General features: G+C 48.9%; 1 protein-coding gene across 1 annotated transcript in view; it reads right to left on the bottom strand.

Moving 5' to 3' along the window:
• LOC142494332 (acrosin-like) overlaps positions 1 to 21,433 on the bottom strand; it is a 64,129-nt gene extending 42,696 nt beyond the window's left edge. Inside the window, exons 1-4 of the mRNA XM_075598891.1 lie at positions 21,421 to 21,433; positions 19,497 to 19,698; positions 14,809 to 15,074; positions 3,994 to 4,139 (exon numbers count right to left, since the gene is read on the bottom strand). Of these exons, the coding sequence (XP_075455006.1) occupies positions 3,994 to 4,139; positions 14,809 to 15,074; positions 19,497 to 19,698; positions 21,421 to 21,433 (627 nt within the window). The remainder of the gene's footprint in view (positions 1 to 3,993; positions 4,140 to 14,808; positions 15,075 to 19,496; positions 19,699 to 21,420) is intronic.
• Positions 21,434 to 22,401: the final 968 nt, after the last annotated feature.

Below are 22,401 nucleotides of genomic sequence, written 5' to 3'. Positions count from 1 at the left end.
CAGGTACTCAGCATACACAGACATTACCTGCAGGTACTCAGCATACACAGACATTACCTGCTGGTACTCAGCATACACAGACATTACCTGCAGGTACTCAGCATACACAGACATTACCTGCTGGTACTCAGCATACACAGACATTACCTGCTGGTACTCAGCATACACAGACATTACCTGCTGGTACTCAGCATACACAGACATTACCTGCAGGTACTCAGCATACACAGACAATACCTGCTGGTACTCAGCATACACAGACATTACCTGCTGGTACTCGGCATACACAGACATTGCCTGCAGGTACTCAGCATACACAGACATTACCTGCAGGAACTCAGCATACACAGACATTACCTGCAGGTACTCAGCATACACAGACAATACCTGCAGGTACTCAGCATACACAGACATTACCTGCAGGTACTCAGCATACACAGACATTACCTGCAGGTACTCAGCATACACAGACATTACCTGCAGGTACTCAGCATACACAGACAATACCTGCTGGTACTCGGCATACACAGACATTACCTGCAGGTACTCAGCATACACAGACATTACCTGCAGGAACTCAGCATACACAGACATTACCTGCAGGAACTCAGCATACACAGACATTACCTGCTGGAACTCAGCATACACAGACATTACCTGCTGGTACTCAGCATACACAGACATTACCTGCAGGTACTCAGCATACACAGAAAATACCTGCTGGTACTCGGCATACACAGACATTACCTGCTGGTACTCAGCATACACAGACATTACCTGCTGGTACTCGGCATACACAGACATTGCCTGCAGGTACTCAGCATACACAGACATTACCTGCAGGAACTCAGCATACACAGACATTACCTGCAGGTACTCAGCATACACAGACAATACCTGCAGGTACTCAGCATACACAGACAATACCTGCTGGAACTCAGCATACACAGACATTACCTGCTGGTACTCAGCATACACAGACAATGCCTGCTGGTACTCAGCATACACAGACAATACCTGCTGGTACTCAGCATACACAGACAATACCTGCTGGTACTCAGCATACACAGACATTACCTGCTGGTACTCAGCATACACAGACATTACCTGCTGGTACTCAGCATACACAGACATTACCTGCAGGTACTCAGCATACACAGACAATACCTGCTGGTACTCAGCATACACAGACATTACCTGCTGGTACTCGGCATACACAGACATTGCCTGCAGGTACTCAGCATACACAGACATTACCTGCAGGAACTCAGCATACACAGACATTACCTGCAGGTACTCAGCATACACAGACAATACCTGCAGGTACTCAGCATACACAGACATTACCTGCAGGTACTCAGCATACACAGACATTACCTGCAGGTACTCAGCATACACAGACATTACCTGCAGGTACTCAGCATACACAGACAATACCTGCTGGTACTCGGCATACACAGACATTACCTGCAGGTACTCAGCATACACAGACATTACCTGCAGGAACTCAGCATACACAGACATTACCTGCAGGAACTCAGCATACACAGACATTACCTGCTGGAACTCAGCATACACAGACATTACCTGCTGGTACTCAGCATACACAGACATTACCTGCAGGTACTCAGCATACACAGAAAATACCTGCTGGTACTCGGCATACACAGACATTACCTGCTGGTACTCAGCATACACAGACATTACCTGCTGGTACTCGGCATACACAGACATTGCCTGCAGGTACTCAGCATACACAGACATTACCTGCAGGAACTCAGCATACACAGACATTACCTGCAGGTACTCAGCATACACAGACAATACCTGCAGGTACTCAGCATACACAGACAATACCTGCTGGAACTCAGCATACACAGACATTACCTGCTGGTACTCAGCATACACAGACAATGCCTGCTGGTACTCAGCATACACAGACAATACCTGCTGGTACTCAGCATACACAGACAATACCTGCTGGTACTCAGCATACACAGACATTACCTGCTGGTACTCAGCATACACAGACAATACCTGCAGGTACTCAGCATACACAGACAATACCTGCTGGAACTCAGCATACACAGACATTACCTGCTGGTACTCAGCATACACAGACAATACCTGCTGGTACTCAGCATACACAGACATTACCTGCAGGTACTCAGCATACACAGACATTACCTGCAGGTACTCAGCATACACAGACATTACCTGCTGGTACTCGGCATACACAGACAATACCTGCTGGTACTCAGCATACACAGACATTACCTGCTGGAACTCAGCATACACAGACATTACCTGCAGGAACTCAGCATACACAGACATTACCTGCAGGAACTCAGCATACACAGACAATACCTGCAGGTACTCAACATACACAGACAATACCTGCTGGTACTCGGCATACACAGACAATACCTGCAGGTACTCAGCATACACAGACATTACCTGCAGGTACTCAGCATACACAGACAATACCTGCTGGTACTCGGCATACACAGACATTACCTGCTGGTACTCGGCATACACAGACATTACCTGCTGGTACTCGGCATACACAGACATTACCTGCTGGTACTCAGCATACACAGACAATACCTGCTGGTACTCAGCATACACAGACAATACCTGCTGGTACTCAGCATACACAGACATTACCTGCAGGAACTCAGCATACACAGACATTACCTGCTGGTACTCAACATACACAGACAATACCTGCTGGTACTCGGCATACACAGACAATACCTGCAGGTACTCAGCATACACAGACATTACCTGCAGGTACTCAGCATACACAGACAATACCTGCTGGTACTCAGCATACACAGACATTACCTACTGGTACTCAGCATACACAGACATTACCTGCAGGAACTCAGCATACACAGACATTACCTGCGCGTACTCAGCATACACAGACATTGACCTGCAGGTACTCAGCATACACAGACAATACCTGCTGGTACTCGGCATACACATAAAATGCCTGCTGATACTCAGCATACACAGACATTACCTGCAGGTACTCAGCATACACAGACATTACCTGCTGGTACTCAGCATACACAGACATTACCTGCTGGTACTCAGCATACACAGACATTACCTGCAGGTACTCAGCATACACAGACATTGCCTGCAGGTACTCAGCATACACAGACATTAACTGCAGGTACTCAGCATACACAGACATTACCAGCAGGTACTCAGCATACACAGACATTACCTGCTGGTACTCGGCATACACAGACATTACCTGCAGGTACTCAGCATACACAGACAATACCTGCAGGTACTCAGCATACACAGACATTACCTGCAGGAACTCAGCAAACACAGACATTGCCTGCAGGTACTCAGCATACACAGACATTACCTGCAGGTACTCAGCATACACAGACATTACCTGCAGGTACTCAGCATACACAGACATTACCTGCAGGTACTCAGCATACACAGACATTACCTGCAGGTACTCAGCATACACAGACATTACCTGCAGGTACTCAGCATACACAGACAATACCTGCAGGTACTCAGAATACACAGACATTACCTGCTTGTACTCAGCATACACAGACAATACCTGCTGGTACTCGTCACACCCAGACATTACCTGCTGGTACTCAGCATACACAGACATTACTTGCAGGTACTCAGCATACAGAGACATTATCTGCTGGTACTCAGCATACACAGACAATACCTGCTGGTACTCGTCACACCCAGACATTACCTGCTGGTACTCAGCATACACAGACATTACTTGCAGGTACTCAGCATACAGAGACATTATCTGCTGGTACTCAGCATACACAGACATTACCTGCATGTACTGAGCACACACAGACATTACCTGCAGGTACTCAGCATACACAGACATTACTTGCAGGTACTCAGCATACACAGACATTACTTGCAGGTACTCAGCATACAGAGACATTATCTGCTGGTACCCTAACGTGAGTATTGTGCACATACCTGGCAGCTGTCGATACCCCCCATCTCATATCCCGCACACAGGTTGTAGAACTGGACGGCGCCGTTGTACCAGTGAGAGCTGTTGCAGCGCGCAAGGGGGATCAGGTCCACGCGAGCCTCCTGCAGGATGTCCGATGGCTCATCGGCTGAGGGTGAAAAGTCACGTGTCACAACCCTGAACCCCCACGGCAGACAGAAACTGTCACGTGTCACAACCCTGAACCCCCACGAGAGACAGAAACTGTCACGTGTCACAACCCTGAACCCCCACGGCAGACAGAAACTGTCACGTGTCACAACCCTGAACCCCCACGAGAGACAGAAACTGTCACGTGTCACAACCCTGAACCCCCACGAGAGACAGAAACTGTTACGTGTCACAACCCTGAACCCCCACGAGAGACAGAAACTGTCACGTGTCACAACCCTGAACCTCCACGAGAGACAGAAACTGTCACGTGTCACAACCCTGAACCCCCACGACAGACAGAAACTGTCATGTGTCACAACCCGGAACCCCCACGGCAGACAGAAACTGTCATGTGTCACAACCCGGAACCCCCACGGCAGACAGAAACTGTCACGTGTCACAACCCTGAACCCCCACGAGAGAAACAGAAACTGTTACGTGTCACAACCCTGAACCCCCACGAGAGACAGAAACTGTCACGTGTCACAACCCTGAACCCCCACGGCAGACAGAAACTGTCACGTGTCACAACCCTGAACCCCCACGACAGACAGAAACTGTTACGTGTCACAACCCTGAACCCCCACGACAGACAGAAACTGTCACGTGTCACAACCCTGAACCCCCACGAGAGACAGAAACTGTCACGTGTCAAAACCCTGAACCTCCACGAGAGACAGAAACTGTCACGTGTCACAACCCTGAACCCCCACGGCAGACAGAAACTGTCACGTGTCACAACCCTGAACGCCCACGAGAGACAGAAACTGTCACGTGTCACAACCCTGAACCCCCACGACAGACAGAAACTGTCACGTGTCACAACCCTGAACCCCCACGAGAGACAGAAACTGTCACGTGTCATAGCCCCGACCCCCACGACAGACAGAAACTGTCACGTGTCACAACCCTGAACCCCCACGAGAGACAGAAACTGTCACGTGTCACAACCCTGAACCCCCACGAGAGACAGAAACTGTCACGTGTCACAACCCTGAACCCCCACGAGAGACAGAAACTGTCACGTGTCACAACCCTGAACCCCCACGAGAGACAGAAACTGTCACGTGTCACAACCCTGAACCCCCACGACAGACAGAAACTGTCACGTGTCACAACCCTGAACCCCCACGAGAGACAGAAACTGTCACGTGTCACAACCCTGAACCCCCACGAGAGACAGAAACTGTCACGTGTCACAACCCGGAACCCCCACGAGAGACAGAAACTGTCACGTGTCACAACCCTGAACCCCCACGAGAGACAGAAACTGTCACGTGTCACAACCCTGAACCCCCACGACAGACAGAAACTGTCACGTGTCACAACCCTGAACCCCCACGAGAGACAGAAACTGTCACGTGTCACAACCCTGAACCCCCACGAGAGACAGAAACTGTCACGTGTCACAACCCTGAACCCCCACGAGAGACAGAAACTGTCACGTGTCACAACCCTGAACCCCCACGAGAGACAGAAACTGTTACGTGTCACAACCCTGAACCCCCACGAGAAGCAGAAACTGTCACGTGTCACAACCCTGAACCCCCACGAGAGACAGAAACTGTCACGTGTCACAACCCTGAACCCCCACGACAGACAGAAACTGTCACGTGTCACAACCCTGAACCCCCATGAGAGACAGAAACTGTCACGTGTCACAACCCGGAACCCCCACGAGAGACAGAAACTGTCACGTGTCACAACCCGGAACCCCCACGAGAGACAGAAACTGTCACGTGTCACAACCCTGAACCCCCACGAGAGACAGAAACTGTCACGTGTCACAACCCTGAACCCCCACGAGAGACAGAAACTGTCACGTGTCACAACCCTGAACCCCCACGAGAGACAGAAACTGTCACGTGTCACAACCCTGAACCCCCACGAGAGAAACAGAAACTGTCACGTGTCACAACCCTGAACCCCCACGAGAGACAGAAACTGTCACGTGTCACAACCCTGAACCCCCACGAGAGACAGAAACTGTCACGTGTCACAACCCTGAACCCCCACGAGAGACAGAAACTGTTACGTGTCACAACCCTGAACCCCCACGAGAGACAGAAACTGTCACGTGTCACAACCCTGAACCCCCACGAGAGACAGAAACTGTCACGTGTCACAACCCTGAACCCCCACGAGAGACAGAAACTGTCACGTGTCACAACCCTGAACCCCCACGAGAGACAGAAACTGTCACGTGTCACAACCCTGAACCCCCACGACAGACAGAAACTGTCACGTGTCACAACCCTGAACCCCCACGAGAGACAGAAACTGTCACGTGTCACAACCCGGAACCCCCACGAGAGACAGAAACTGTCACGTGTCACAACCCTGAACCCCCACGAGAGACAGAAACTGTCACGTGTCACAACCCTGAACCCCCACGAGAGACAGAAACTGTTACGTGTCACAACCCTGAACCCCCACGAGAGACAGAAACTGTCACGTGTCACAACCCTGAACCCCCACGAGAGACAGAAACTGTCACGTGTCACAACCCTGAACCCCCACGAGAAACAGAAACTGTCACGTGTCACAACCCTGAACCCCCACGACAGACAGAAACTGTCACGTGTCACAACCCTGAACCCCCACGAGAGACAGAAACTGTCACGTGTCACAGCCCTGAACCCCCACGAGAGACAGAAACTGTTACGTGTCACAACCCTGAACCCCCACGAGAGACAGAAACTGTTACGTGTCACAACCCTGAACCCCCACGGCAGACAGAAACTGTCACGTGTCACAACCCTGAACCCCCACGAGAGAAACAGAAACTGTCATGTGTCACAACCCTGAACCCCCACGAGAGACAGAAACTGTCACGTGTCACAACCCTGAACCCCCACGAGAGACAGAAACTGTCACGTGTCAAAACCCTGAACCTCCACGAGAGACAGAAACTGTCACGTGTCACAACCCTGAACCCCCACGGCAGACAGAAACTGTCACGTGTCACAACCCTGAACCCCCACGACAGACAGAAACTGTCACGTGTCACAACCCTGAACCCCCACGAGAGACAGAAACTGTCACGTGTCACAGCCCTGAACCCCCACGAGAAACAGAAGCTGTCACGTGTCACAACCCTGAACCCCCACGAGAGACAGAAACTGTCACGTGTCACAACCCTGAACCCCCACGAGAGACAGAAACTGTCACGTGTCACAACCCTGAACCCCCACGAGAGACAGAAACTGTCACGTGTCGCAACCCTGAACCCCCACGAGAAACAGAAGCGCGTCTGACTCTGCGGGGCGGCTTTCCTAGCTTCAGAAACGAAGCCGGCTGCTCTGCTATTCGCAACAGAGCAGCTTTGAAAAGTCGCCCGCGCTTCACCGACTCACGCCGAGGATCGTCTCGTTCTCTGATCGGGCTTTACTCCTTACATACACTCCGCTGAGCTATCTCTAGCATGGCGACCAATCAGAACGCGGGAAATTTCCCCAGCAGCCAATTGGAACAGGAGCTCGTCCGGCTGCTGACATCCGAGGAGGAGACGTGCCGCGCCGACCTGAAAAACCGGGCGAGCGGGAAATATGAATCGGCCAAAGGGGGACGCGTCTACCAGCCGCATCTTCCCCCAGCCAACCCATTGCCACCCGCCGGGCTGGCTACACCAGGTCTGGCAGCCCAAAGGTGCAATACATAAACAGGTGTAATGCTGCACACCATGAAAAGGGGACATAATAGTGGCAGTAACCGGTGCTCCTGGCTCTGGGAAAACCCGTCTAGAAACTCCCGGCACAGAATAAAATGGATGATCCAGGGCACGGCGGGTTTTAAAATAGAATTTAGTCAGTACAGCACAAGATTTCCACCATCTGCGTGGTCTTTCTCAAGTGACCGGCATCCTCTGCGTGGTCTTTCTCAAGTGACCAGCATCATCGGCGTGGTCTTTCTCAAGTGACCGGCATCATCTGCGTGGTCTTTCTCAAGTGACCGGCATCATCTGCGTGGTCTTTCTCAAGTGACCGGCATCCTCTGCGTGGTCTTTCTCAAGTGACCAGCATCATCTGCGTGGTCTTTCTCAAGTGACCGGCATCATCTGCGTGGTCTTTCTCAAGTGACCGGCATCATCTGCGTGGTCTTACTCAAGTGACCGGCATCCTCTGCGTGGTCTTTCTCAAGTGACCGGCATCATCTGCGTGGTCTTTCTCAAGTGACCGGCATCCTCTGCGTGGTCTTTCTCAAGTGACCGGCATCATCTGCGTGGTCTTTCTCAAGTGACCGGCATCCTCTGCGTGGTCTTTCTCAAGTGACCGGCATCATCTGCGTGGTCTTTCTCAAGTGACCGGCATCATCTGTGAGGTCTTTCTCAAGTGACCGGCATCATCTGCGTGGTCTTTCTCAAGTGACCGGCATCATCTGCGTGGTCTTTCTCAAGTGACCGGCATCATCTGTGAGGTCTTTCTCAAGTGACCAGCATCATCGGCGTGGTCTTTCTCAAGTGACCGGCATCATCTGCGTGGTCTTTCTCAAGTGACCGGCATCATCTGCGTGGTCTTTCTCAAGTGACCGGCATCCTCTGCGTGGTCTTTCTCAAGTGACCAGCATCATCTGCGTGGTCTTTCTCAAGTGACCGGCATCATCTGCGTGGTCTTTCTCAAGTGACCGGCATCATCTGCGTGGTCTTACTCAAGTGACCGGCATCCTCTGCGTGGTCTTTCTCAAGTGACCGGCATCATCTGCGTGGTCTTTCTCAAGTGACCGGCATCCTCTGCGTGGTCTTTCTCAAGTGACCGGCATCATCTGCGTGGTCTTTCTCAAGTGACCGGCATCCTCTGCGTGGTCTTTCTCAAGTGACCGGCATCATCTGCGTGGTCTTTCTCAAGTGACCGGCATCATCTGTGAGGTCTTTCTCAAGTGACCGGCATCATCTGCGTGGTCTTTCTCAAGTGACCGGCATCATCTGCGTGGTCTTTCTCAAGTGACCGGCATCATCTGCGTGGTCTTTCTCAAGTGACCGGCATCATCTGCGTGGTCTTTCTCAAGTGACCGGCATCATCTGCGTGGTCTTTCTCAAGTGACCGGCATCATCTGCGTGGTCTTTCTCAAGTGACCGGCATCATCTGCGTGGTCTTTCCCAAGTGACCGGCATCATCTGCGTGGTCTTTCTCAAGTCACCGGAATCATCTGCGTGGTCTTTCTCAAGTCACCGGAATCATCTGCGTGGTCTTTCTCAAGTGACCGGCATCATCTGCGTGGTCTTTCTCAAGTGACCGGCATCCTCTGCGTGGTCTTTCTCAAGTGACCGGCATCATCTGCGTGGTCTTTCTCAAGTGACCGGCATCATCTGCGTGGTCTTTCTCAAGTGACCAGCATCATCTGCGTGGTCTTTCTCAAGTGACCAGCATCATCTGCGTGGTCTTTCTCAAGTGACCGGCATCACCTGCGTGGTCTTTCTCAAGTGACCGGCATCATCTGCGTGGTCTTTCTCAAGTGACCGGCATCATCTGCGTGGTCTTTCTCAAGTGACCGGCATCATCTGCGTGGTCTTTCTCAAGTGACCGGCATCATCTGCGTGGTCTTTCTCAAGTGACCGGCATCCTCTGCGTGGTCTTTCTCAAGTGACCGGCATCATCTGCGTGGTCTTTCTCAAGTGACCGGCATCATCTGCGTGGTCTTTCTCAAGTGACCGGCATCATCTGCGTGGTCTTTCTCAAGTGACCAGCATCATCTGCGTGGTCTTTCTCAAGTGACCGGCATCATCTGCGTGGTCTTTCTCAAGTGACCGGCATCATCTGCGTGGTCTTTCTCAAGTGACCGGCATCATCTGTGTGGTCTTTCTCAAGTGACCGGCATCATCTGTGTGGTCTTTCTCAAGTGACCAGCATCATCTGCGTGGTCTTTCTCAAGTGACCGGCATCATCTGCGTGGTCTTTCTCAAGTGACTGGCATCATCTGCGTGGTCTTTCTCAAGTGACCGGCATCATCTGCGTGGTCTTTCTCAAGTGACCGGCATCATCTGTGTGGTCTTTCTCAAGTGACCGGCATCCTCTGCGTGGTCTTTCTCAAGTGACCGGCATCATCTGCGTGGTCTTTCTCAAGTGACCGGCATCATCTGTGTGGTCTTTCTCAAGTGACCGGCATCATCTTCGTGGTCTTTCTCAAGTGACCGGCATCATCTGCGTGGTCTTTCTCAAGTGACCGGCATCATCTGCGTGGTCTTTCTCAAGTGCCCGGCATCATCTGCGTGGTATTTCTCAAGTCACCGGAATCATCTGCGTGGTCTTTCTCAAGTGACCGGCATCATCTGTGTGGTCTTTCTCAAGTGACCGGCATCCTCTGCGTGGTCTTTCTCAAGTGACCGGCATCATCTGCGTGGTCTTTCTCAAGTGACCGGCATCATCTGTGTGGTCTTTCTCAAGTGACCGGCATCATCGGCGTGGTCTTTCTCAGTTGACCGGCATCATCTGCGTGGTCTTTCTCAAGTGAGTGGCATCATCTGCGTGGTCTTTCTCAAGTGACTGGCATCATATGCGTGGTCTTTCTCAAGTGACTGGCATCATCTGCGTGGTCTTTCTCAAGTGACCGGCATCATCTGCGTGGTCTTTCTCAAGTGACTGGCATCATCGGCGTGGTCTTTCTCAGTTGACCGGCATCATCTGCGTGGTCTTTCTCAAGTGACTGGCATCATCCGTGTGGTCTTTCTCAAGTGACTGGCATCATCTGCGTGGTCTTTCTCAAGTGACTGGCATCATCTGCGTGGTCTTTCTCAGGTGACCGGCATCATCTGCGTGGTCTTTCTCAGGTGACCGGCATCATCTGCGTGGTCTTTCTCAAGTGACTGGCATCATCTGCGTGGTCTTTCTCAGGTGACCGGCATCATCTGCGTGGTCTTTCTCAGGTGACCGTCATCATCTGCGTGGTCTTTCTCAAGTGACTGGCATCATATGCGTGGTCTTTCTCAAGTGACTGGCATCATCTGCGTGGTCTTTCTCAAGTGACCGGCATCATCTGCGTGGTCTTTCTCAAGTGACTGGCATCATCTGCGTGGTCTTTCTCAGGTGTCCAGCATCATCTGCGTGGTCTTTCTCAGGTGACCGTCATCATCTGCGTGGTCTTTCTCAAGTCACCGGCATCATCTGCGTGGTCTTTCTCAAGTGACTGGCATCATCTGCGTGGTCTTTCTCAAGTGACCGGCATCATCTGCGTGGTCTTTCTCAGGTGACCGTCATCATCTGCGTGGTCTTTCTCAAGTGACTGGCATCATCTGCGTGGTCTTTCTCAAGTGACTGGCATCATCTGCGTGGTCTTTCTCAAGTCACCGGCATCATCTGCGTGGTCTTTCTCAAGTCACCGGCATCATCTGCGTGGTCTTTCTCAAGTCACCGGCATCATCTGCGTGGTCTTTCTCAAGTGACCGGCATCATCTGCGTGGTCTTTCTCAAGTGACCGGCATCATCTGCGTGGTCTTTCTCTGGCATTGCCAGTCACTTGAGAAAGACCACACAGATGCTCGAAACGTTGTGCTGTACTGACTAAATACATTTATAAATAAATTTATTCTAGTCCAAAAGGTGCCCCAGCGGGGTGCCCTTTGTTCTCCGGACCTGGTACTTCGCCCTTCCCCGCTCACCAAACCGTTTTCTCACCTCTGCACATCCCCTCTCTCCTTTGAACTTTGATGTCTATGCAGACCTCCCGGCGCCTATGTAGATGCCCGGGCTGACTGTACAGACATTTATACATACTGTATAAAACATTAAAACACTTTTAATAAACTCATACTTCGTGAGGGACCTTATACCTGTGAGGGAAATGGGACTGGGATACTGGGGCTCGGAAACCAGGATTCTGGGGGACACTGTGTAGCCCCGGGGAAATTCACCTCGCGTAACCACAAATCATGCCAGTACGTCAGGAAGAATGACAGAACTAACGGTAACTTTGTCTCCCGAACTCCTGCAAACAAGATAAATACATTTCGACCCAAATATCCCACCTTAGACTCCCACTCACAAAGTTTCAGGTTTATTGGGGAAGGGGAACATGTAAAACCACCAAACAGGCCAGGTTTTTGGTGCTTCTGTAGCTGCAAGGGACCCACGGTTTCCAGTGGTAACCAGTCGGGCTTCATCTTTATTATGAAGATTGGCTAACCCCTACCGTCACAGTCATAACCCTTAACCCCCACGTGGGAGACAGAAACTGCCACGTGTCACAGCCCTAAACCCACACGAGAAAGACGGAAACTGCCACGTGTCACAGCCCTAAACCCACACGAGAAAGACGGAAACTGCCACGTGTCACAGCCCTGAAACCCCACGAGAAAGACGGAAACTGCCACGTGTCATAACCCTTAACTCCAAAGAGAGAGACAGAAACTGCCACGTTTGATAGCCCTGAAACCCCACGAGAAAGACAGAAACTGCCACGTGTCATAACCATGACGAAGGAGACAGAAATTATCACTTGTCAGTGACTAGTGGAGAAGTCAGCGTGTGGTAGATTAGTCAGTATTTATTATTTATTTATAAAATATTTTACCAGGAAGTAATACATTGAGAGTTAACTCTCGTTTTAAAGTATGTCCTGGGCACAGAGTTAAGACAAATAATACATGGTTACAAATACAGTTACATAATGAGCAGGGTATATACATTATATACAAGACATTGCATGCACAGTTAAAGATAATATATATTATAGGCGTATGTAACAGTTACAGACCAGATTAAAATGTGTGACAGCCTTAGATTTGAAAGAATTTAGACTTGTGGCGGCTGTGAGAGTCTCCGGTAGGTTGTTCCAGTTTTGGGGTGCACGGTAAGAGAAGGAGGAGCGGGCGGATACTTTGTTGAGCCTTGGGACCATAAACAGTCTTTTGGAGTCAGATCTCAGATGATAGGTGCTGCATGTGGTAGGGGTGAGGAGCTTGTTCAGATAGATGGGTAGCTTGCCCACAAAGTATTTGAAGGCAAGACAGGAAAGGTGAACTTTGCGCCTAGACTCAAGTGATGACCAATCTCATTCTTTGAGCATTTTGCAGTGATGTGTGTCGTAGTTGCATTGGAGAACAAAATGGTAAAGAAGTCGCTGTGTGGTAGATTAGTCAGGGACTGGGGTAGAGTCAGGGTGTGGTAGATTAGTCAGTGACTGGGGTAGAGTCAGGGTGTGGTAGATTAGTCAGTGACAGGTGGAGGTCACGTTGTGGTAGATAAGTCAGGGACTGGTGGAGAAGTCAGGGTGTGGTAGATTAGTCAGGGACTGGTGGAGAAGTCACGGTGTGGTAGATTAGTCAGGGACTGGTGGAGAAGTCACGGTGTGGTAGATTAGTCAGTGACTGGTGGAGAAGTCAGGGTGTGGTAGATTAGTCAGTGACTGGTGGAGAAGTCACGGTGTGGTAGATAATACAGTAACTGGTGGAGAAGTCAGGGTGTGGTAGATTAGTCAGGGACTGGTGGAGAAGTCATGGTGTGGTAGATAAGACAGTAACTGGTGGAGAAGTCAGGGTGTGGTAGATAAGTCAGTGACTGGTGGAGAAGTCACGGTGTGGTAGATAAGTCAGTGACTGGTGGAGAAGTCAGGGTGTGGTAGATTAGTCAGTGACTGGTGGAGAAGTCGGGTGTGGTAGATAAGACAGTAACTGGTGGAGAAGTCAGGGTGTGGTAGATTAGTCAGTGACTGATGGAGAAGTCAGGGTGTGGTAGATTAGTCAGTAACTGGTGGAGAAGTCAGGGTGTGGTAGATTAGTCAGTGACTGATGGAGAAGTCATGGTGTGGTAGATTAGTCAGTGACTGGTGGAGAAGTCGGGTGTGGTAGATTAGTCAGAGACTGGTGGAGAAGTCGGGTGTGGTAGATTAGTCAGTGACTGGTGGAGAAGTCGGGTGTGGTAGATTAGTCAGAGACTGGTGGAGAAGTCGGGTGTGGTAGATTAGTCAGTGACTGGTGGAGAAGTCGGGTGTAGTAGATTAGTCAGTGACTGGTGGCGAAGTCGGGTGTGGTAGATTAGTCAGAGACTGGTGGAGAAGTCGGGTGTGGTAGATTAGTCAGAGACTGGTGGAGAAGTCGGGTGTGGTAGATTAGTCAGTGACTGGTGGAGAAGTCGGGTGTGGTAGATTAGTCAGAGACTGGTGGAGAAGTCGGGTGTGGTAGATTAGTCAGTGACTGGTGGAGAAGTCGGGTGTGGTAGATTAGTCAGAGACTGGTGGAGAAGTCGGGTGTGGTAGATTAGTCAGTGACTGGTGGAGAAGTCACGGTGTGGTAGATAAGTCAGTGACTGGTGGAGAAGTCAGGGTGTGGTAGATTAGTCAGGGACTGGTGGAGAAGTCAGGGTGTGGTAGATAAGTCAGTGACTGGGGTAGAGTCAGGGTGTGGTAGATAAGTCAGTGACTGGTGGAGAAGTCACGGTGTGGTAGATAAGTCAGTGACTGGTGGAGAAGTCACGGTGTGGTAGATTAGTCAGGGACTGGTGGAGAAGTCGGGTGTGGTAGATTAGTCAGGGACTGGTGGAGAAGTCACGGTGTGGTAGATTAGTCAGGGACTGGTGGAGAAGTCATGGTGTGGTAGATTAGTCAGGGACTGGTGGAGAAGTCACGGTGTGGTAGATAAGTCAGTGACTGGTGGAGAATCTGTGTTTTTTGCAGGAGGTCATGGTTAGTTGGCTCACCTCCTTCCTCTATGTCGCCCCAGCCTCCAATGTAGCAATCGGTCATGCTTAATACATCAGAAGTTTTCCCTGGAAGGCAGGCCGGCTGTGTGTAGTCATTAAAGGCAATTGGTTCTGCTATGTTGATGAGGGCGACGTCATTGCGCTCAATCTCTGGGTCATAATGCTCATGTACAATTAGATTCTCTATCCCTCGAACCTGAGTTTCTGGTCCTAGGTCAGACAGCTGGTTGGCTCCAAATACCAATCTCCATGAGTAGATGGTCCTGAAATCACCAGAGCACAGGGATGTCAGGGACTAGGGTCTCAGGGGCCACGAAAATAGAGAAACAGACTGGGGGCTTCCTGGGGGCTACAAAAGTATTCAGGGGCCCCAAATAAAACTCAGAGACACCAAGAAGTAACATTTTGTAGAGGCCATAGAGTCAGATCCCATGGTTTGCCGCAATGACAGAATGGTCCCTCATGTCAGCTGACGCAGCCATGGCGGCCAGCCAAGTGGGGGCCCGCAAAACGTGTCAGCCGGGAGCAGAAAGAGCGTGCTTGCTCCCAGCTGTGTTTAAAAAAACCATTGGCTGCTGCCCTGCTCCTCCCCGTGCCGCGCCCTGGCTGCGTCATCCCCCGCTCGCGCCTGCGGGATGGAGAGGGGCCAGGGAAGACCGGAGCTGAGGGAGAGTTTCCGTCAGGTAAAACAGTGTTAATATAGTACCCGGCAACAACAAAATACTGTGTCTTATTACCGCAATTTTATGGTTAACCTGGACATTAATAATTTACCGGGTGCGAGATTTCCCCCATAGTCGCAATGCGCAAATTAACTCGACTCATGGCTAATATTTCTATCATAGGCTTCTATAATATCAATTATTACAATACCCTATGGTAGAAATAACACCGGCATAAAGGGGTTATTACACCCCCAAAAAATACCTACCCCCGTTGGCCACCTTAGTGGCTAGTAAAGCATTGCCATTCAATGCCTTACTAACCGCTAAGGTAATCAAGGGGTTAAGCCCTACCACCCTCCAAATCCTGCCAATACCCACCCCCGCAGGCCTAATTACCCACTCCAGGGCGACTACCCTCTATCCCTGCATCCCGCTGGGGCAAGTAATCCAATTTGTATTACAGGTCAACATTGATTGCCAATGTGGCTATCTAGGTCTCTAGGTGTCCATAGAGAGGGCCTAGGTAATCACAGTGACAATCTATGGCTTTACGTTTTAAAAAAATGTTTTTATTATTTGTGATGAAATGTTTTTTTTTTGTTTTTTTTAATTGTATTTGGAATGGCCAAAAGCCCTATTATTAGCCACATTTGTGCAATGGAAGTAGTTGCCCTGGGAAGGGTGGTGTGGTAACACTAAGGTGGCCTAGGGGGATAGGTAGTGTAGTGTAAAATAGATATAATGTTGATATCATATTCAAATAGTTTTGCCATTTTTACACTATGGAGCATGCGCTTCTTCTTCGTGTGTTAGATTTCCTTTTGGATGTGGTCCGACTTACCCAGAAGCTGCCGGTCTCCAGTCCATTCAGCTCACCTTCAAATCACATTTTGTTTCCTTTTCCTTTTTTTATGGACACACTTTGCATATACAGTATATGGACTTTTCTTTAATTTATCTAGTCAAATATTGACTTATTTATTTATGTTTATTCAGATACACCAAGCACTATCATAGCTAAGCAATGACTAATTGTATAATCACAATTTTGTTTCTATATATATATAATAATAATAGCAGTATGTTTTTGCAAAAGGGATTATAAATGGCACACCACTGTTTAAGAAAAATTAGCAAGGTGTTTGCTTTTGGTGCTCACCTTCCGTTGATCCTGCCGTCCCAAAGCTGGATCCTAAATACTGGCAAGGTAGGAGAAAAAAGAAGGAGCACACAAAATATAGTGGTATCAAAAGATTACCAAATGTACAGTATTGATGCATCAGAGCTTAATGTGGTAACCTGTGTTTGGTTTGAGGAAGGGACTTTGTGTCCTGAAACGTTACCACATTAAGCTCTGATGCATCAATACATTTGGTAATCTTTTGATACCACTATATTTTGTGTGCTCCTTCTTTTCTCCTACCTTGCCAGTAGTATGTTCTTGTATAGCGCTGCTAGTTGTACGCAGCGCTTTACAGAGACATTTTGCAGGCACAGGTCCCTGCCCCGTGGAGCTTACAATCTATTTTTTGATGCATGAGGCACAGGGAGATAAAGTGACTGAAGGACGGTATTCCGTTATCTCTTTATAACATTCTAGCCACAATGTGTAGTCTTGATTTAAGAAGAGACTAGTGCCAAAGTCTTTGTACCTTATGCACTCACCCAGTATCTCTTCAAGTATTCGCTCTAGTTCCTCACATTTTTGTCGCTCGCGGAGGACTTCTTGCTCCAGTTTATCTTTCCATTTTCCCACCTCCTCTTTCACTCGCTTAGTAACGAGTACTTCCACTCGTCACGTACTCTCCTTGTCCGTGTTACTCGTGCGACGATCCGTATCTGGCTCAGCATCAGTTAGCTTCGGTACTTCAACCTTGGCGGAGTTCTCCAACTCCAAGTGTACCCCGTGGCGCCTCTCTTTTACAGTCGGCAGACTTGTAGATTTGGGCCTCTCTTTCTTGACCCATTAATTTACTCCGACAGTAGCACCGCTGGATAGCCAGTGACACCTTTCTCAGCGTGCGACACATTTCTGTCTCATTCTCAGAGAATGCAGCTTTATAGCAGCTGCTTTCATGGCAAGGAATTTACTCCGGACCCGTGGGCAAGGTGCGGCTGGATTTTTTTTTGCGCTACTCCACCGTAACATGGACCTTGTGTTCTGCGTTTTGTGGAAAGCAGGTTGTAGTGCTGCAACGGCATTGCAGATACGCTTATAGGAACGCACAGCTTGCTTGGTTATGACGTAGGATCTATAATTGGACTGAATAACATTTGCAGCTCTCGTCACAACCCTGTTGTGTCTTTGTTGCATATACTTCCTAACATTTGGCTGTAGAAGAATCACAAATTCCTTCAAGTAGTCAAACATCTTTCTTTGCTGCTTCATTCTCCACAATGACTGAATAACCCGAGCTGCTTTACTCTGGTGAAAAAGCAGACGAGCTTCCCTCCACCTGTAGGTGGATTGTATGGTGACAGTCGCAGAGCGTTTACACAAATAGCTTTCTCTCGCCACCCTTCCTTGGATAAATGCTCTGTAGCATTTCTGGTGTTAGAATGCTTTTCTCGCTTTGAAGCAGGTTTAGTTCATCAGTGAGAGACCTCTGTTTATTGAGTACATCCTGCAATTCTCCTCTCAGAGCCTCCATGTCTTCTCTGTGCTGGCTCTGAGATTGCATCCCTGTATCCTTCTTCAAATTTTGGAGCTCTGCAGATTTCTCTTCTAGTGCCGCAACTGCTTTGCTTTTCCATGCTACTTTCTCCTGGGCGTACTAACTTTTGGGAATGGAGCAGCCTCTCTGCTCCTCTAGCTCCAGTTTCTGGACCTTCTCCCACTCCCTCTCATACAGAGTCACCCGGCCACTAAGCTCCGCCTCCAGCGAGGCTCTGGTAATGCTCAGCATGGCCTTCAGCTCCTCATACTGCACTGCGGGGACTCACTGGGTACTCAGATGCTCCTGCAGCACTTGTACTTTGTTAGCAGCCTGGATACTTTCTTCCTGTAGAACTTGCTGCTTCTCCTCAACATCCGTCTGTTTCTCCTTTGTCTCTTGCAGACTTGTACGCAGTTCTTGCAGCTGGCTCTGCAGTAGGAGACACTTTCTTCTTGCAGAACTCTCTCAGAATTCTGCAGTGCATCCTGCACTTCTAACCTTTCCTGGGACAATTGTTTGTTCACTTTTTCTGCTTGGTAAACTGCTTATTCCCTTCACTGACCTGGTCAGTCAGATATGAATTTTCCTTTTCCAGACTTATATTTTCTCTCTTTTTACAGGCTCTATATCGCTCAGGACCTTCTCATAGGAATCCAGCAATGTACACAGCTCTGTGTTTAGACCATGGCCCTCATGGCTGAGAGAGTGAACCTCTTTCTGAGAGACTTCCAACTCTATTGCAATTGCGAATCTCTTGCTGAGCCTCCCCATATTATATATTTACAAAAAGGTCCCCCTGTGATGCACTCTACCTCACAGAATGATATAAATAAAATGTAACTTTTATTGAATATAATAAAATATTATATCAAGGAGAACTGAACTATATTAAAATAAGTATTAAATCATGTATAAGCTGCGACTAAGTGACCGCATGGAGGACGAGAAAAGCTGCAATTGGGGCACTGATAATGTGGAGGTCTGAATTATTAACGTGTCCGTGGTTTATAACTAAATAGTGTGCACACGTGCAATGAACAACGATACAAGGTGACGTGTGATAGGTGAAAATGACCATAGGGGTCAAGTGACTCAGGATCCCTCAGGGACAAAGTGACTGTACAACATATATTATTAATAGTAACGGGCAGACCACTTTATATGTCAGTATGTCTTTTCAACCTCATCTACTATATGACTGTGTGACTCCCACTTATAAGGCAGGTCTCAATACCGACCACTACAGGGCGTAGCTGCTCTCACTTATTACAGGGCTGGCCCCAACCAGGTAAAGAATCCCACAGGGCCCAGGGCTCCCCGTTATCACCCACCCTACCCCCCAAAGTGACAGGGTGTTCCTTACTCCTCCTCCTCGTTCTTGAAGCAGTGAGCGGCCGTCAGGACCCATTGGTTGTTCAGGATGGAGCCTCCGCACAGATGCTCATAATGGTCGTCCGTGGGATACTGGATGCTGACTAGCCAGGGCCAGTTCCCAGGCAAGGCATCTATCCCCCCCACCACTCGAGAACCACGCTGATCCTCCACCAGTGGCCGGTTCCCACAGGCTGCGGGAGAGACAAGGACACATCGGAATAAGCGAGGAACTGTGCTAAGGGGCAATGGTCAACGTAGCTTAAAATAAAGTAGTGGTGCTGAGTATTATTTAAAACAGATCCACATCTCGGTGTGAAATACATTTGTGGTACTCTGGGTGTTGAAATAAAATCTCTAACATAACACACAACTGAATAATTACATGGTGACCCCTTTGTAATGAGTCTCTCAATAACTCCTCTTATTTTCCCATATAACCTCTCCCTATAACTCCTCCTATTGTGCCATTTAACCACTCCCAATAGCTCCTCCTATTGTGCCATATAACCGCTCCCTATAACTCCTCCTATTGCCCCATATAACCACTCCCTATAACTCCCCATATTGTCCCATATAACCTCTCCCTATAACTCCTTCTATTGTGCCATATAATTGCTCCCTATAACTCCTCCTATTACCCCATATAACCACTTCCTATAACTCCCCCTATTGTCCCATATAACCTCTCACTATAACTCCTCCTATTTCCCCATATAACCGCTCCCTATAACGCCTCCTATAGTCCCATATAACCACTCCCTATAACTCCTCCTATTGTGCCATTTAACCACTCCCAATAGCTCCTCCTATTGTGCCATATAACCGCTCCCTATAACTCCTCCTATTGCCCCATATAACCACTCCCTATAACTCCCCATATTGTCCCATATAACCTCTCCCTATAACTCCTCCTATTGTGCCATATAATTGCTCCCTATAACTCCTCCTATTGTGCCATTTAACCACTCCCAATAGCTCCTCCTATTGTGCCATATAACCGCTCCCTATAACTCCTCCTATTGCCCCATATAACCACTCCCTATAACTCCCCATATTGTCCCATATAACCTCTCCCTATAACTCCTCCTATTGTGCCATATAATTGCTCCCTATAACTCCTCCTATTACCCCATATAACCACTTCCTATAACTCCCCCTATTGTCCCATATAACCTCTCACTATAACTCCTCCTATTTCCCCATATAACCGCTCCCTATAACGCCTCCTATAGTCCCATATAACCACTCCCTATAACTCCTCCTATTGTGCCATTTAACCGCTCCCAATAGCTCCTCCTATTGTGCCATATAACCGCTCCCTATAACTCCTCCTATTACCCCATATAACCACTTCCTATAACTCCCCCTATTGTCCCATATAACCTCTCCTTATAACTCCTCCTATTGTCCCATATAACCGCTCCCTATAGCTCCTCCTATTGTGCCATATAACCGCTCCCTATAACTCCTCCTATTACCCCATATAACCACTTCCTATAACTCCTCCTATTGTCCCATATAAACGCTCCCTACAATTTCTCCTATTGTTCCATATAAACGCTCTGTATAATTCCTCCTATTCCCCTATATAACCACTCCCTATAACCCCTGTGTGACGGTAGGGGGAGCTGGAATCATAAAACTGGGATGAAGCTAAGCTAGCTACCCATAAACCCATGTAGCTTGGCCACCTATGTAAGGCTTGTGACGGTGAGGGGGTACCCAGGCCAGTAAATAAAGGTATTATGCCCGGCTGGGTGCCCCTGAGCCATATTGGGGAATTGTGATTGTCAGCTCTTCAACCCAGTAATGGCAGTAACACCGTGCTTGTATTAAAAATTGTGACTGTTTAAAAATCCCTGCAGCCGATCGGGAGTGTGTTCCATCATGTAACAAGATTCATCGTGTGGTACAAAGTTGTAACATCGTAACCAAGATTTGTATCCAGCTGCTAAAGTTCGTAAGAACTAAGGACTTCTAAACCAATTCTACGGTGGTAGAACGAATCAAGCAGTACCGGCGGAGAACTCGGGGTTGCGAGCAATGCCCCTATCCAAAGACGGCTTCGGCTTTATTTGCGCACAACTCCGGCTCCTGGGAAATTGTGTCTAAAGACTCTGTTTCAAAAGATTTCGTTCTAGAAATAGAAGATTTCGTTTTGCCCCGTCCCAGTAAGTGTAATTTTGTAGTATTTTGTAAATCAAGCTGTGTATGTTCATTGTGTAAATACATTTCAATTTATTTTATCTCTTGCTTTGCTCAATCAAAGGATCTGGGAAATTTTGGTGTTAAAAGTTCTGGTCTCCCGTGACAGGCTTTTTTTCTGGTGGCAGAGGTGGGATCTGATTGAGCCAATGATATAGTATCCTGCGGGGTGCTATAGCATAGAGGGAGACTCAAAAATTGCGAGCTCCCAAAGCAAAAAGTAGCATACACACGATTTACAAAAGTGCGAAAGATACAGCCACCCTTTTGTTCCCATAACTTTTTGCCTGCGGGTGAAACATGGACAGGCGAGCTGGACGATTCAGGACTTGGGATTGTGCCCAGATCATTGTCCGGTGTGAAAGTTATGGACTACCGACGGCTGGTCGGTCAAAGGTGGTACTGGAGGAGGATTTGGAGACACATGAATCAGGCATTGCTTATCCTGCAATCATGGAGCCCGTAAGTGCAGCCACAGTGATTACACTTCGACCCGGGGCACAGGAGGCTGATCCAGCCATGGAGAGAGATGGACAAGAGAGGGTGCTCACCGGGATAATGGTGAAGAACTGAGTCTGGGGGATACGGGAGGGATTGTCCCATCGTGCCAGTAGTCCCCGTGGCTACTGGACTTGCTAACCCTGGACTCACAGCACTTCTTGCCTCATGGGGGGAAGGAGCTAAAGCTG

The sequence above is a fragment of the Ascaphus truei genome, chromosome 5 (assembly GCF_040206685.1).
Source record: "Ascaphus truei isolate aAscTru1 chromosome 5, aAscTru1.hap1, whole genome shotgun sequence".
NCBI lineage: Eukaryota > Metazoa > Chordata > Amphibia > Anura > Ascaphidae > Ascaphus > Ascaphus truei.
This window is presented reverse-complemented; position numbering and strand designations above follow the sequence as displayed.